Here is a 15,445-nt window from a genome sequence, read left to right on the forward strand (position 1 = left end):
AAGGTTCCGTCATTGTTCACCACCACCATAGTTAGAAGGTCTCGCCGTCGTTCACCATCACAACATCTCAAAGGTTCGGCCTTCGTTCACCACCATCGCATCGCATATCCTCCCCTGTCGCATCTCATATTCTCCACCGCTGCGTCTTCTCTCTCCCACCTCGTTCCCTATCTCCCTTGCCTCTCCTTCGCTGTTTTGTTGCCAGATAAACTTTGCAATCAAAGCTTCTGCCGCTGTTCACCCTCTTCTCCGCCGCTAGTCAACTTCTCCTCCGGCCAAGCTACATCACCGATACAAATACACATATATGTCTATGTATATCTACACATGTATTTTATTTTATTTTGTTATTAAGTTTTTAATAAAAATTTATTATTTATTCGATAAAGAAAATTCATTATTATTTACTTTGTTAAATTAATTAAATTTTAAATTCATTATATTGTTTTCTTAATAATTTTTAATTATAAATTTTTTTTATAAATTTTTTTATGTTTATTCGCAAATCCATAGCAGAATATATTTTATTTTTTTACAAAAACAAAAATATAATTATTTTTTTAAAATATCGCAAATCCATAGTAATAGTTGCGAGGGATTTACTAGATAAATATTGCGAGAGATATGTTATGGAAACTTTTCCTCGTAATTTTTGCAAGAGATTTATGAATTTTTTTAATTTGCAAGAAGCGAATTGCGAGTAATTGTTGTTCCTCGTAAATCTCTCGCTACAGGCTATTTGCGAGGGAATTGGAATCCTTCCCTCGCAAATAACTTGTTTTCTTGTAGTGGGATTTAGACGTTGGTGAGCAAATGTAAGAGGAGCTTCTGGATCAAATCATGAGGATGCGAGCATTAAGATAACCATCAGCGGTGGGATACGGGTAGAGAAGGTTTGTTTTATATATGTCTTCTGTGCGGGACCGCTCAAAGGTGATATAGGAATAGGGGAAAGGTGTGTGTTTGATTATATGACATCAAACGTAGTTTTTATGATGAAGTAGTGAAATTTTGAGCAATTTAACTAGTTATGACACTTTATTTCCGTTATCACGCTTGTGTTGCAGTTTGTTTACTGTTTGTATACCAACTGGCAATTGCTACTGTTTTTCTTAGTACACGTTTCTTTCTTAATTTCATCCCATTTGACTTCATGGAATCATGACTGACTCCACCACAAAAAAAATTGAAAGATCACTTCCTTCCTACTCGTCAACAAAACAAAGAAAAAACGAACACAAACAGTATATTTTTGATGGAATTACCGAAGGGAAATCTTGTCGTATATATTGCGTGTATTCTTTGGCACTTGTATTTATATTCCATCTTAATGAAACCAAATGATTTACGTTAAATTAAATATAGCACTGGTTTTAGGATTTTTTGTTTTCTTTTTCTTCTCACATTGCATCCTTGCATCCAGATCGAGTCATATGGATAACGAATGTTAGAACATTTCCAACGCAAGTATGTTAGCAAGTTTAGTGCTAAAAGCCTAAGAGGTAAAAATAAATAAATCAATAATGTGTAGTTTTAAATTAAGAAATAATGCTTAGCTAAGGTGTTTTAGAAACTGATCCTTAGAACAACGTGTACTCTTCTGATTGAGTGGAATTTCATTCAAAAGAGAAAAAAAAAAAAAAATTCTTGGGCGTTATTTTCTTCTTCTTCTTCCTTCTCTATCTTTAGAAAAAAAATGTTTGTTTGTGCCTCCTTTACACTTGTTTTGTCACAAACTCTTAGATCAGTTCTCCTTTGGAAATCAGCTGGTTCGTCCTACCCTGGTGAGGAGTTTACTGAGCTTAACCAAACCAACTGGTCATGTGAAGATACATCACAGGTACAAAGTTCAGTTGCCTCTCCATTTTTCAGATTCTCGCTCGTACCCATTGTAGAGCAGTCAGAGGAAGTTGAGTGAATTTAACTTATACACAAGTTTTGTAAAGTTTAAATTTTTAGAACCTCATTAGTTGGTCTACCATTCGAATAATAGACACCTTCATAGATTTCTAAATTTTTGATTTTGCTTTTTTTTTTTTTCTTTTCAATTATAAAAAATGGTTAGACCGGTTTCCTTATCTTAATGAATTTAATCATCAATTTCTGTTATCTCGTCTGCCTCCTTTCTCAATTTCTAAATATGCTTTATCATGGCTTTTTGGCCTTTTGGGAGTTTACATATGCGTATCTAGAAAACTGAACTGATTCATCAAGATGTTGGAACTAATTTTTGACAAAGTGGCTTTGACCACTTTTTCAGTTTCAATATAACATACAAAATACTAATGCAAGGATCCTTAATGACATCAACACCAACAGCAAAAGCTAAAATCGGAGCTTGTTGTGAATTGCGTCTCAGGAACCGAAAGAGCTCCGTCTGCCGCCGTAAGAACCGGCCGTGGTGGTAGTTGTTGTAGTGTCGACGTTCTTGGCCGTCCTCCTCCGCTGCTGATCGAATTTTTTGGCGAAATCGACAGATAAAACAGAGTAAATCTCCATAACTCGAAAAATATTACCGTTGATCAGGGCAACGTTTCTAGCGACGTTATCAGGGATCCGAGACATGTGGTTTTCGTTGACCCGTTGTATCAACTCACGGTTCTGATCGAGAACGACTCTCGCGCGTTTGAATCCGTTACTCAACGTATCCCACACCTCCACGTCTTCTTCTTCATCACCGTCGACTTCGTTATTCATCTCCATAGCTTGGACGGAGCGATCAATTTCTCGATTTGTTTTCTACAGATATATTTGTCGGATGTAGAAGAAGAGATATGAATCGAGGCGACGTGGAAGAAACCGACCCAGGGAAGCGGTTGTTCGGGATCAAGAAGTGACGAGATTGCGTGAAGGACCAATGAAGTGTTTTGTTGGGAGGATATGATTGGATATTTGGATCGGTGACGGTAGCGAAGAATTGTTAAATATATATATTTCTATAGAAAAAAGTGATAAAAACCTACCTCGGACCAAAAAAACAACTGACCTGTTTTCCACAACATAAGAAATTGAAAACATTCATCATTGTGAGTTTGTGACACATCATTTTTTAGAACACATGGAGTAATATTAGTATTTTACGAACAAAAATACAACAAATAGAAAGACGCTGAATGAACTAGCATATTCATGGGTTAAATGTGAAACCTTCAAAAAAAAAAAAAAAAAAAAAAACAGATCAACCAACATTTTCAGTGTGTTCAATGTACAAAACTACAAAAAAAAAAAAAAAAAATAGCACTAAACAGAGCAAAACAGAATTTTATTTTCTTGGTTTGTTTTTTTCGTCAATGTCAAGAAAAGCTAACTATAGGTCTTTCTGTGGTAAACATAAAAAAATCCTAACTACTACTCGTAGAACGGAACACCAGTGAAAAAGGCAGGCCAAAAATATGAAAGTGATATAACATAGGAGGACTTCTATCTTCTCTGGAAATTGAGGTACTTGATTGAAAGTGCAAAGCAAGAGAAGAAGAGAGCGCAAAAACAGACGAGAACAGCTGCAGATACACCGATCATATCTGGCTTGTAGCCGAAGTAAAGTTCAATGAACTCCTTCACCGTGCCATGGAACGTTGGCTCGTCTATGATGCTCTCCACGTCTCCAAGCTGTGAAAGGATCACTCCTTGAAGTGTCCACGCCACTGGACATATGTAATAGAACCATATCCACCACACTGGAATCAACTGAAAACACCAAAACAAACACATTAAAAGAGGTTAAAGAATCAAATTCTTTAATAGACATGACCTCATCAAAAAAAAAAAGTTCTTGATTGTTCGAATGCACTAGCGGCCTTTCATCACTTCGTAGAGTGAAATACTTACTGGTTTTTGGACGAGGAAACCAGAGAGGAGATTCCAGAGAGAGTAGAACGCAGATGAGATAACCGCGGCTAAGTGCTGATTCGGGGTGAAACCAACCGCCATCATGCCATAAAAGGTGAAGTAGGTGAAGGTGAGGAACATGAACACCAGATACAATACAAACTTGCCTGCGTTCCAATGTCATTATATTAGTATTATTAATTATATAGTTAATGCAGATAGAGAATGATTGAGTTTTATGGAAAAAAGAATCAAAGAAAACTTACTGAGTGTTCTTTCAAAACCAATGGTGAAGTATGTGATGACACCATAGAGGATGGTTTGGGTGAGAATATAAGGTACCTCCACAAGACCTTGAGCAGCTGCATAAGGAATTGGAGCATACATTCCTGCCGCTTTCTCTCTGTAAAAAACTGTTCTTTCGATCGATACAACTGGTTGTACGGATGAAGCGTTACTAACTCCAAGAAATAGACAAGCCGAGTAGAGAGCCCCCATTACAGTGATCAAATCCTGTGAAGAAGTCCTCTTGGAACCAATGTCCCAGAAGACTGTGCCGAGTATAAGCGCAGCAATCGTTGTGAAGACCAATCTCACGAGATTGTATTCTGGACTTCTCCAGTAGACGAGGTTCTGTTTCCAGAGGCAGAGTAGAAATTGAGATGGTTGGCTCTGTGAATATCTTGAAGTAAAGCTTATTGGCTCTGAACCTTCTGGTGGAACACTGAGCTGCTTGATGTTTGTCTCCACCCCTCTGTAAAACATAGTACATATGGTTAGATTTTAAATTTTTTTGGTAGTGGTTGTTAAAAGAGATTCAAAAATGTGTTGTGATAGTTACCTAAATTGGTCAGAATTCTTGTATAAATCTGCAAACTCCATGTTATATTTCTCTTCCAAAGCAGGCGTAGTTACTTCAAGCATCCAAGTTGCTGGATTGTAACCACTTGAGATTGCAGGCACTCCGTGAATCCCCTGTAGAGGGTTTAGGGTTTGTCATATTTTACTTGGGGCACAAGTATCTGAGTGCAAAGATCAAAAACGAAGAAGAGAAGGCCAAGACAAGTACCTGAAAGTAATCTACAAGAACCTGTGAGTGTTTACCCAATTTCCCACCATATATAACCTGTCCCCCTCGTTTCATTAGAAGCAGCTGTATTTTTAAGGTTGAGCAAAAAGAGCACATACGTTAAGATCATCCATTGATAGCACAACAATTCATAACAGTCTTGTAATCCAAGAAAACTTAGGGCAAACCTCGTCAAAGGCCTCGAAAATGTCAATGCTTGGTTGATGAATGGTGCAAACCACTGTTCTTCCAGTGTCAACAGTGTTTCTTACAGTTCTCATCACAATTGCAGCTGCTCTTGCATCAAGTCCAGATGTTGGTTCATCCATGAAGATTATTGATGGATTTGCTACTAACTCAACCGCAATTGTTAGACGTTTCCTCTGTTCTGTAGATAGTCCGGTTGTACCAGGTAACCCTACTAAAGCATATCTCAAAGTATCAAGCTCTACAAGTCTCATTACTTCTTCCACAAATTCCTAAAAAAACATGAAAACATATTTTCAGTAAAACTATCCAAATCAGAAGAACCAAATGGAGTAATAAAACTAATTCAGAGCTAATTACTAACCTTCTTTTGCTCTTTGCTGATCTCTTTAGGAAGACGAAGGCTAGCCGAAAACCATAGGGACTCTTCAACAGTGACTTGAGGAGAATGTATATCGTTCTGCTCAACATACCCGGAGATCCTAGCAAACGTTCGTTGTTCTTTTGGGTGACCAGAGATTCTAATATCTCCCTCTATATATCCACCTGTCTTTCGACCAGCAAGAACATCCATCAACGTAGTTTTCCCCGCTCCGCTTGATCCAACTAAAGCTGTAAGAACACCAGGTGAAAAGACTCCGCTCACATTTGTTAACAGCTGTAGTCTTGTCTCTGGGACACCTTGAGAACGCATTTCCTAAAATTACAAAAAAGAAAAAGAATAAACATTTACGTAAACCATAGACAAGAGGTGATACTAAAAAAGTGAATAAAACAGAGAAGTGAATTTAAACCTTTGGCATATCAACATAATAGTTGACATTGTGGAAAGTCATTGTCAATGGTTGGAAGGGAAGGATCATTCCCTTTTTCTCACTTTTTCCTTGTTTTGAATCTGACATTAAAGCAGTTTTGGTTTCTTCATTGGGATCGTCTAAGACAACTGCTCGAGGTTTTCTTAGAGCTGCAAGAGAAAAAAACAAAAAAACTAAGCCTCACAATACTGCTACACATATCTAGAAAAAAAAAATCATTAGCAATAGAGATTCTCACGGTTAAGATAAGCCAGGGCGAGAGTGACCACGTTGTTGAAGAGAACTGCATAACCAATGAGAACCGCAATTCCAACCCAATACCAATTGTCATTTGTGGGAAAGCTACGTATCTTTAAAAGGTTGAATCCAATTGAAGTATCCGATATAGCGAATGGCTGCATGATATTTTAAAAGTGTATAGTTAAGCATTGCATATTATAATGCAAGTAATATTAGCTAGAATAAGAGATTATTGAACACACCGTCATCCACCGTGTGGCTGTGAATTCATTGACCGCAATGGCACGTTGTCCATAGGATAATGGCGAAACCCAAAAACCCCAAACCCACCAGGGTTTAATATCAGCTGTAGGAAATGATAAGAGTAATTTATTTTAGCAACTCGAATCAACAAATAAACTCTTTTATGCAAGAAGTAGTGAAGTAGCTAGTGATAGTTAACCTTTTGGAATAACGAATCCACCAAGCAAGAACACTATTAAGATTGCTGCAGATCCGAATGTGTTAGCAATGACCATATCTCTTGCTAGAGAAGCCATCATACGAAATAAACCGAGAGCCATTTGATGCACCGAGAAGAGGAGTAACATGTATCGGAAAAACCTAAGAGAGAACAAAAGGAGATTTGTTTGTAAGACTACAAAACTAAAAAAATCAAAGAAGTTAAGAAAAATATGTTAACGCCCAACGAAATGACTAACCTGCCTGGTGAGGGAGCAAGTCCCACACTGTAGTATACCACACATGTCCAGACAACAGCTTCAAGGACAGAGTAAGGCACACGCAACAGCCAGCTGGCTACAGACCATGACCAAGCAGGATGAAACGAGTTATCCCTTTGCTTGTAAAAAACCGGGAGACGCGATATCATGAGAGGCAGTTCAGAGAAACCATTGAACATCATGTGCACTAGTCCAAAGAAAAGGCAAGACAGATACTCGTTGCCAAATTGTTCGTTTGTTGGGTGTAATCTAGTTCTCAAAAACACCGTGGCTGTGACAAATCCCACAAATGCAACCTTTAAGGAACACAAAATGTTACAGATCAGAAACATACAAGCATAAAGATAGCAGTGTGTGTAACTCTAGATGATGATGCCAGATACTAGGTAATGAAAATAGGTAGATAGATATATATACCTGACATGTCCTAAAAGTGTAAAGAAACCTGTGCCGGTTGATCAATAGTATTTCTCGTTCAAAGCAAGCTTTAAGGTTTTCCCATCCTGATATGGCAAATTTGGTTCTGCATAAAGCTGAAGGATCCGCTGATGACTTATCAAATGGTGTGGCCAGCTTGGAATCCGTAGCATGCCCATATTGCGAGTTTCGGAATGCAGCCGCTATGTCTGAGACAGGAATGAACTGATATGGCTTCGAAGGATCTGCCCAATATTGAGCTTGATCTTTTTTGGAAGTCACCTGCATACAAACATTATATTTGATTAGAGAATAGGATTTTTACGTTACCATGTGAACTTATACTGCTAAGCTATATCTCTGAATCATAACTATACTAGTGAAAAGAGTTAGGATGTACACCTCTTGGAGAAAATCCGCAACACCTTTACGTGGTGGGAGACGGAATCCTAGAGACTCAAAAAATCCCACCACTTCTTGACGAGGGCCTTGATACACCATGTAACCTTCTGACAGAAGTATTAAGTCATCAAACAGATCAAATGTCTCTGGTGCGGGCTGAAGTAGTGCCATGAGAACAGTTGCATCCATTAGGTGGACAAAGTTTCTGATGCATTTCACAATCTGGAAAGTTGTTGAGCTATCAAGACCAGTAGATATTTCATCCATGAACAACGTTTTTCTTGGTCCAACAGTCATCTCTCCTGCATTATATATAGGTCAGGTTTAACAGTTTAGCACATAACAGAGCTGGTGGATAATTAAGTGAGATAGATATAAAGTTAAAGAGAGTGAAAGAGACCTGTTGTTACTCTTTTCCTTTGACCTCCTGAAACACCTCTCATCATATCATTACCAACGATTGTATCAGAACATACATCAAGACCAAGCACTCTAAGCACATAATCTGTGGAAACACTATGCTTTTCACCCTTGACAGAAGCAGCCTATAACAAAGAGAAAGTGTCAGGCTTTGTTGTGTGATCAAGAAACATGATATAGGAGCTATATGACACTGACCTTCATAAAAGCGTCAATCTCAGAAGAAGGACGTATACCCCTCTCTTTTTCTAATCGGGTTAAATCTTTCATGTAACCTATAACATCAAAACAGAAAATGTTTAAGAACATTTGACTGGAAGAAGATTTTATAGTGAGTGAGTAGTAACACCAAATGAAAAATTAACCTGCAAATCCTTCATTTGCACCCTGACATCTCGCAGCAAAATCAAGCGTTTCACGAACAGTGAGTTCAGCAATGTGGTTGTCGGTTTGACTGATATATGCTGAAGTCCTCTTAACATGGAACTCATCAAGATTCTCCCCATTGTAGGTAATGTTACCCGTTTTCTATAAAATCAAAAAGTTAAAAGTTTATATCATAAATACCAAAAAAGAAAGAAAAAAAAGTGAACAGAATCTTTGTATGATCAAATTACAAACCTTTAACACATATGCATGTGACTATTAAACTGTAACAGATACCAAAAAATAAGATGCATGTGATATATATGTGAACATAGAGTAAATAACTTCACATGTTTAAACCAACCTTTAAACTCTTATCAAGTTTCCCTGCTAGAGCAAGTAGCAACGTCGACTTCCCCGAACCTGGTGGTCCTAATAACAAAGTCATCCTTCCTGGTTTGATAATCCCACTAATATCTTTCAAAATGTTCAGCTTGTGTTTCTTAGGCTTAATAATCATCAAACTGCTTAAGCAACGCTGCAAAAGCACATAGAAAAAATCCACATTAGAAATTTTAATTTAAAAAAAAAAAAAAAAAAACAGAGAATAGTCAGAAGACAAACCTCAACAAAATCACGAGAGACATTAACCAAAGTAGGCAAAGCTCTAGTACCAGCTTGAACATCAGCTTCAATATTCAAATTCTCGAACCGGACTTCGATTTTTGGAACCTCCATACCAACTCTATAGAAATTTTTAAAAATATCAGTCAGATGTATATAAAAAAATATAATTTAAAAAAAAATATATTAAAAAATAAGAAACAGAGGAATCGAAGAGTCACACACACACACCGATCAAGCCGTTCTTTAATAGCAGAGAGGAGCTTGTAATTATCTTGATCACTAGTGGCAAGAGCTTGACGAACAAGCATCTCACGATCCGCACGATCTAGTTTCTTCACATCAATCGTCTGAACAACGTTCCCGTCGGCGTAACCACAAGTCGTCTGACTCTGCGTCTGAGACCGACGAAGGATCGTCGTACCGAGACTACTACTACCAACATGTCTCTGCGACGGTAACCTCCCGATCGCCGCCCACCGTAGATCCTCTTCATCTTGCTCGACAGTATCGGCGTTCGACGGCCGCGCGAACGATTCTCTACCAGTCTCAACGTCGAATTCGAAATACTCGCTCCCATTCGAAGCCGCCGCCATTGCTCTCCGGACGAAAGAAGAGATCGAAAAATCGAGATTTGTTCTTATCTCTCTCACTCTCTCACGATTTTGAGAATTTTTTTTTTTTTTTTTTTTTTTGTTACTCTCCGAAAAATCAGAGAAAGAGAACCTTTTTTTTTGGGACTTATTCTGTTAGATATTTGATTCAGTTAAGGGGGAGTCTACATATATAAAGCGTATGCACAATCACCGGGCATATTTTGAAGGTACTTTAAATGACTATATTACCCTTCTTGGGTTTTTTAGTTTTTCCAAATGACGGTTTTTTCTTTGTGGAGTTTGAGTAGCGTTTGAGTTTGTTTTTGGTATTCCTTCTAGAAGGTTATTTGAATAGTGATTACTACTATTTTTGATCGAATGTTTCTGTCATTATGGTGATTAAAATAGATAATTAAATTAAGTAGTTAATTTTTCTGTTTAATGCAGTCAACTAAGATTTTTTTCTTTTTTTTTGTTCCATTTAGTCAAATTGCATCTAGAGGGTATGCATGTATGTATTGGGGGAATTTAATGGTTAGATTAGACTGTTGAATTTTTAATTCGTAACTAATAAAAAAAGAAAAGAAAGTTTAATTAAACAGTGATGCCTTATAGAACTGAAGAATCTTGTTGAAGCAGTAAACTTAAAACTTATATGTAACCTGGAATTGCTAAAGATAGTAGTATTCTTCGTGGTGGGCTATATTATTCCAAATTTTCCGGTAGTACATAGGTAGATAAGTAGTTTGTTTTTCATTTTATTGTTTAAAAAATTGGAAAATTTAAGGATTGTTTGGTTGGGTTTTTTGTGAATTAGTTATTAACTTTTTACTGTTTTCTTAGAAAGTATAAAAAAAAGTCATAAAGTAATGATATTGGAGAATTAACGTAAAAGAATTTTCGTTACATCTGCGTTTTAGTAGATGTCCATTGCCGTTACACAAACCCTTAATTCCTTTTATTGTTGCAAAACAACTCATATTATAGATGGACACGAAATCGTTTTTTTCTTTCTTTTTTCTAGGCCGAGATAGACACGAAATTAAAGAAAATCACATTTTTTTCGTTGATGTTTTTATCAGTTACAATTAGAGATTTCGTTCGGTGGAAAGGATATCGAAGTTTTCTTTATAAATCTGTGCTAAGGCACATTAAAGTCGGGCTACAATTTTCAACTGGACGAGTCAAATAAGACGAGAATAGAGAACATCTGAACTAAATAGCTCGTCCAACTTAAACTATCGACGAGTGTGCCGTTAATTGCTTGTCGTTTTTCTCTAACTGTTATTTTCTCTTTTTTGTCATCTTTTTTTGGTACGTACACCCGTATTTATATAATGCTATGTCGGTTCATCCATCAAAAAAATCGTAATGCCCTTGTTCACATTCCAATGATTTTGGACTTTATGTGTGAATATTCATGGGCCGGGTCTTACGTGGGAGTGAGAATCCACCCCCACCAGTAATTTTGTGTTATTATTGTTTACAGCTAAGTTCAACTCTATCTTTTTGAATAATCTTGTAATTATAATATTATATATTATCTCAAAATATATGTATTGTTTAGAGACATTCACGAATTAGTAATTGGTATCATACAAATTCTACACAGATTGTAAGTTATTCTAACGACGTGAATGTACAATTTTTCTTTTTTGTTAATTATTGGGCTACAACAGGTCGGTCTATTAGCCAAATTCCTACATTCGTAGAGAACAGAACTCGATCTCTGGTGTGATGGTGCCTTGTGCATTAAGGACTTACCATTGATAAATATACAAATTTTTACTCGGATTTGTACATAAATTTTAATTTTATTATCCAATAGCAAATTCCAAAATGATTTTGATGATATAATTATCATCACTAATGATGGTTCCCACTTGGCTCACTGTGGTACGTAATTTCCTAATTTAATTTTGGTCTCGAAACACTAGTTTTTTGGTGGGCTTTGTATTATTTCGCCTCATGCACGCTTATTATATATAAAACCCATTATGAAAAAGCAATATTTTTTCATACGAAACCCCAAGGGGCAGCTGAGGACGACGATCGTAAATGAGGATGATGAGAGCGACGAGGATGATTTGTTCTAAAACCCCATGAGACCGAGAGCGACGAAGATGATGAGAGCGACGAGGATGATGATGAGAGCGACGATGATGATGATGATTATTATGATGATGATATTTCTGGTGATGTTACAGATCTGCTTGCAGGGATAAGCAATGTCAAAGCCCTTCACTTATCTTCTGATACTCTTGAGGTCAGTCAGTTTTTCTTCATACATATACTTCTATCGTTCTATTAATCATTTGTTTCAAAGTCTCATTTTGTATTCATGTGTTTGTTTTGGTTGTGACTTATATAAATATATATATATATATATATATATATATATATATATATATATCCAGGTGTTTCACTTATGCTGTGATACAATTCCGGTGTTTCACAACCTCCTTACTCTATATTTTGAGAGTCACAAAGATATAGGCTGGCAAGTGGTGCCACTCCTCCTCAACAACTCTCCAAACCTAGAAACTTTAGCCATCGAGGTATCATCAATTCCGTTCGGTCAACGCAACATATAATTCTCTTTCTTTGTGAGATTATTTTTATTGTTCATGAATTTGCTTATTCTTTTCTTTGCTTTAATGTTTATACCTAAATTATTTTTGCTTTTCAGGGTCTTGTGCACCAAGTTACAAATATGTGCGGGGACGCCTGCCCTTGCATCCCTAAGAGAGGAGGAAGAAGAAGAAGATGGAAGAGGGAGTATGCTGTTTATCAACATGTCAAGTGAAGGTGCTAAATATTTCAGGGTATCGAGGAACTCTTAGAGAGCTGAAACAGATGAGGTATTTCTTGGCAAACTTGAAATGTCTTGAAACTGTCAAAGTTGGTGTTAAAGTGAATCGCCAAGAAGACAACAATGGTAATAACAAGTACCAGAGGATCACCAATGCTGTTATGAAGCTTCCTAGAGTTTCATCAAACTGTCAGATCCATTTCTTCTGATTTTCTCTCTTAGAAATTGATCATTAGCATGCCAAAAAAATACTTTAGAAGATGGACGTTTTTTATGCTAGGATATACTATAATTAATCACTAATTTGTTATATATTTAGGGAAAGAATAAAGAGAAAGTGCTCACTGATGAGAGACATGATTCTGAATTTAAGATTAGTCTTTGTTTTATTTTTGTTTTTTTATATATCTAATTATAAAGTCTTTGTCATTATGAAAATATATAAAAAATGTCCGCCTAATTCTGAAGAGCACTGCCATCTTAATTGATGTTTGCTTCTACTTTAGAGGTTCAAGGGATGTTTTTCGAGATAACAAAGTAACCAGTGTGGAATTTTTTGAGGACTGTGTTATCGTGAAGACTCACAAAGTAAGCTTTGGTCCTGCCCAGCATGTTACAAAAGGAAGATAGGATTATATCCGTTCAGTACTTTATCTCGTTTACAAATGATTACTCAAAGAAGGTCTCGATCGATTTCTTGAAAACTAAGGATGAAGCATTCAAAAGCTTCGTTGATAGGAAAAAGATGGTTGAGGTTCAGACAGATAGGAAAGTCAAGAAGCTTGGAATGGATAACGGGTTTGAGTATTGTAATCAGCAGTTTGATTCTTACTGCAAAAGCGAGGGCATCATAAGGCACATGACATGCACATATACACCACAGCAAAACGGAGTAGCAGAAAGATTGAATCTAACAAACTATTAATAAGGTCAGAAGAGTTAAAGCAGTTAAAGTCAAAGGTTTTGGGCAGAGGCTGCATCGACAGCGGTCTACTATTTATGGTTAAACATTTCACACTGATAGAATATAAGAATATTCTCAAAACAACTTACCTACGATTGTATATATGTTGCTATATGTATCCCATCTATATAGGAGAATCTCTGTAACATATTCGGCTATATATAAAGCCTTGGATATCAATGAAAGGGGCAAGGCAGTTTACCCATCTTTCACACACAGGTCACAATGAACACTCTGTCCAATGATCCAAAACCTCTTCTTCTTCCACAAACTCTTCCTTAGTCCTCCGGGTTGCAACAGTCGCAGAAAGACTTGATCATATGTTCATGATTCAATGATAGATCAATCAAAACCAATTATTTTGACGAAACAAATGAAACTGTACTTACAAGTTTACATCAATAGCACCCTTTCACTTTAGATATTCTTAAAACATCACAAGGTTTGAAGAACATTGCACAACAAAAACTTCAAGTAATAACCGCGCCAAAAAGTAAAACACAACTCCTAACATGATCGATACAGGAAGAGCTGGTAAAGCCTTCTGATACACAGACAATAGCATCAATGTAATCCCCAAACCGGCTATGATCGCCAAGTAACAAGCGTAAACCGTCATCAGATCATACATTGCAGCTCTTCCAACCAAAACACTATAGAAGATGAAATCCCCAAGTCCTAACTTGATAGCACCTGATGATCCCAACCCAATCCCTTCAAGAAACGTCTCTGAATTCTCAGCCTGATCAGGTCTTCGATCAATCAACGGCACAGATATCTCTGCTCTTTCACTTGAACCCACACGTTCTTCTTCTACTTCAGCTGATCCAACCACTCTTACTACTTCATTTCGATTAGTCCTGTTCTCAACGTCATTGTTATCATTCTGGCTAGATCTCTGCTCTCTCCAAACTCTCCTCTGAACCAAACGTGAATCATTTCGAATCACAGGCCGTGCTTCGTAAACCAAAGCCGGGATATCTTCGTCTCTAGATATAGCCATTTCCACAAGAAGACGTAACGGACCAACAGGTAAAAGAACAGCAGCAATGTCATAAAGTGCCAAAGCTACGAGAAGAACCCAAGTAGTCCATTCAGGCAATAACGTGAAGAAGTAAGCAACTAAAACACCAATCCAAACCAAGTAGCCTTGAGTGACCAAAATCGAAAACTTGGACATGAACACAGCGAAGACACCAACGACGGAGAAATTGAATAGAAGTATCAGAAACGTGATGCAATCAATCGGGAATCTAAAACGATCGATCAATAAAACTAAGATTTCTCCACCTAAGTTCCCTAAAACGATGAAGGCTGAGAAACCCATGTAAAATTTCAAGAATTTAACACATCTGAGGTAAAAGAGAAGGACGAGAACGAACGTTGCAACGGTGATTGCAGCGACGAAGACGAGTGAATTCAAAAAGGCACCTACGAATTTGTCCCATGATGAATCTGAATCGCTCTCGGAGTAAGCTTCTGTGGCTATGGAGGAGAAAGAGGCGGAGGAGGAAGAAGAAGGGTCGGAGTTTAGGATACAGACAAGTAGAACAACGGTGAACATACAAATCGAGACAGGTGTGAGGATTGCGATGAGTTCTTCGCCTAATGAATCTATAATGCTTCTGGGTCTTTGATTTCGATCCATTGGGTACCCAAAGGTTTCAGCTTTTGGCAAGTCAAATTGACGAATTCGATTAAGGATGGTGAAGGATCAGACGAAGAAGAAGCTAATACCTTTTTCAGATTTTTTATTTTTTTTTGTCTGAGCTTCTTCAATTCACTCTACAACACGACGTCGTTTGGTTGCAGTTCGACTTTTAAGCTTTTAAGTTATGAGAGCATCTTTACTGGTAGGTTCATATTTTGGAGTTCTTACATTTTTTAGTATTAAAAAGTGTACTTTTATAAAATAAGAACCTTTTATTTGTTAATTAAAATTGTACTCCTCCAATGGTAAGCT

The 15,445-nt window shown here is 37.0% G+C and overlaps 2 protein-coding genes and 1 pseudogene across 3 annotated transcripts; 1 reads left to right on the top strand and 2 right to left on the bottom strand.

Annotated features, from left to right (window-relative positions):
• Positions 1-3,243: 3,243 nt before the first annotated feature.
• On the bottom strand, positions 3,244-9,869 carry LOC104753398 (ABC transporter G family member 31). Of its 2 annotated transcripts, none has more exons than XM_087492927.1 (20): positions 9,342-9,869; positions 9,111-9,231; positions 8,851-9,024; positions 8,486-8,648; positions 8,319-8,395; positions 8,101-8,245; positions 7,701-8,002; positions 7,299-7,580; positions 6,861-7,177; positions 6,602-6,762; positions 6,402-6,505; positions 6,158-6,314; positions 5,899-6,068; positions 5,469-5,801; positions 5,086-5,376; positions 4,898-4,981; positions 4,670-4,803; positions 4,095-4,582; positions 3,829-3,995; positions 3,244-3,687 (listed from the first exon to the last, which is right to left on the bottom strand). In XM_087492927.1, the coding sequence occupies exons 1-20, from the start codon at positions 9,704-9,706 to the stop codon at positions 3,421-3,423; spliced, it is 4,302 nt and encodes a 1,433-aa protein (XP_087349053.1). In that variant the 5' UTR covers positions 9,707-9,869; the 3' UTR covers positions 3,244-3,420. The 2 variants fall into 2 exon arrangements, with proteins under 2 accessions (XP_087349053.1, XP_087349054.1); XM_087492928.1 differs by having other exon boundaries at positions 9,161-9,231; positions 9,342-9,865.
• A 1,243-nt stretch (positions 9,870-11,112) lies between these two features.
• Positions 11,113-12,727, top strand: LOC104749899 (F-box/LRR-repeat protein At2g29930-like; annotated as a pseudogene).
• Positions 12,728-13,822: 1,095 nt separating this feature from the next.
• LOC104749900 (presenilin-like protein At2g29900) lies at positions 13,823-15,292 on the bottom strand. The gene has a single exon (XM_010471612.3). The coding sequence runs from the start codon at positions 15,128-15,130 to the stop codon at positions 13,910-13,912; it is 1,221 nt and encodes a 406-aa protein (XP_010469914.1). The 5' UTR covers positions 15,131-15,292; the 3' UTR covers positions 13,823-13,909.
• Positions 15,293-15,445: the final 153 nt, after the last annotated feature.

This window comes from Camelina sativa, chromosome 16, assembly GCF_030686135.1.
Source record: "Camelina sativa cultivar CO46 ecotype springtype chromosome 16, ASM3068613v1".
Lineage (NCBI taxonomy): Eukaryota > Viridiplantae > Streptophyta > Magnoliopsida > Brassicales > Brassicaceae > Camelina > Camelina sativa.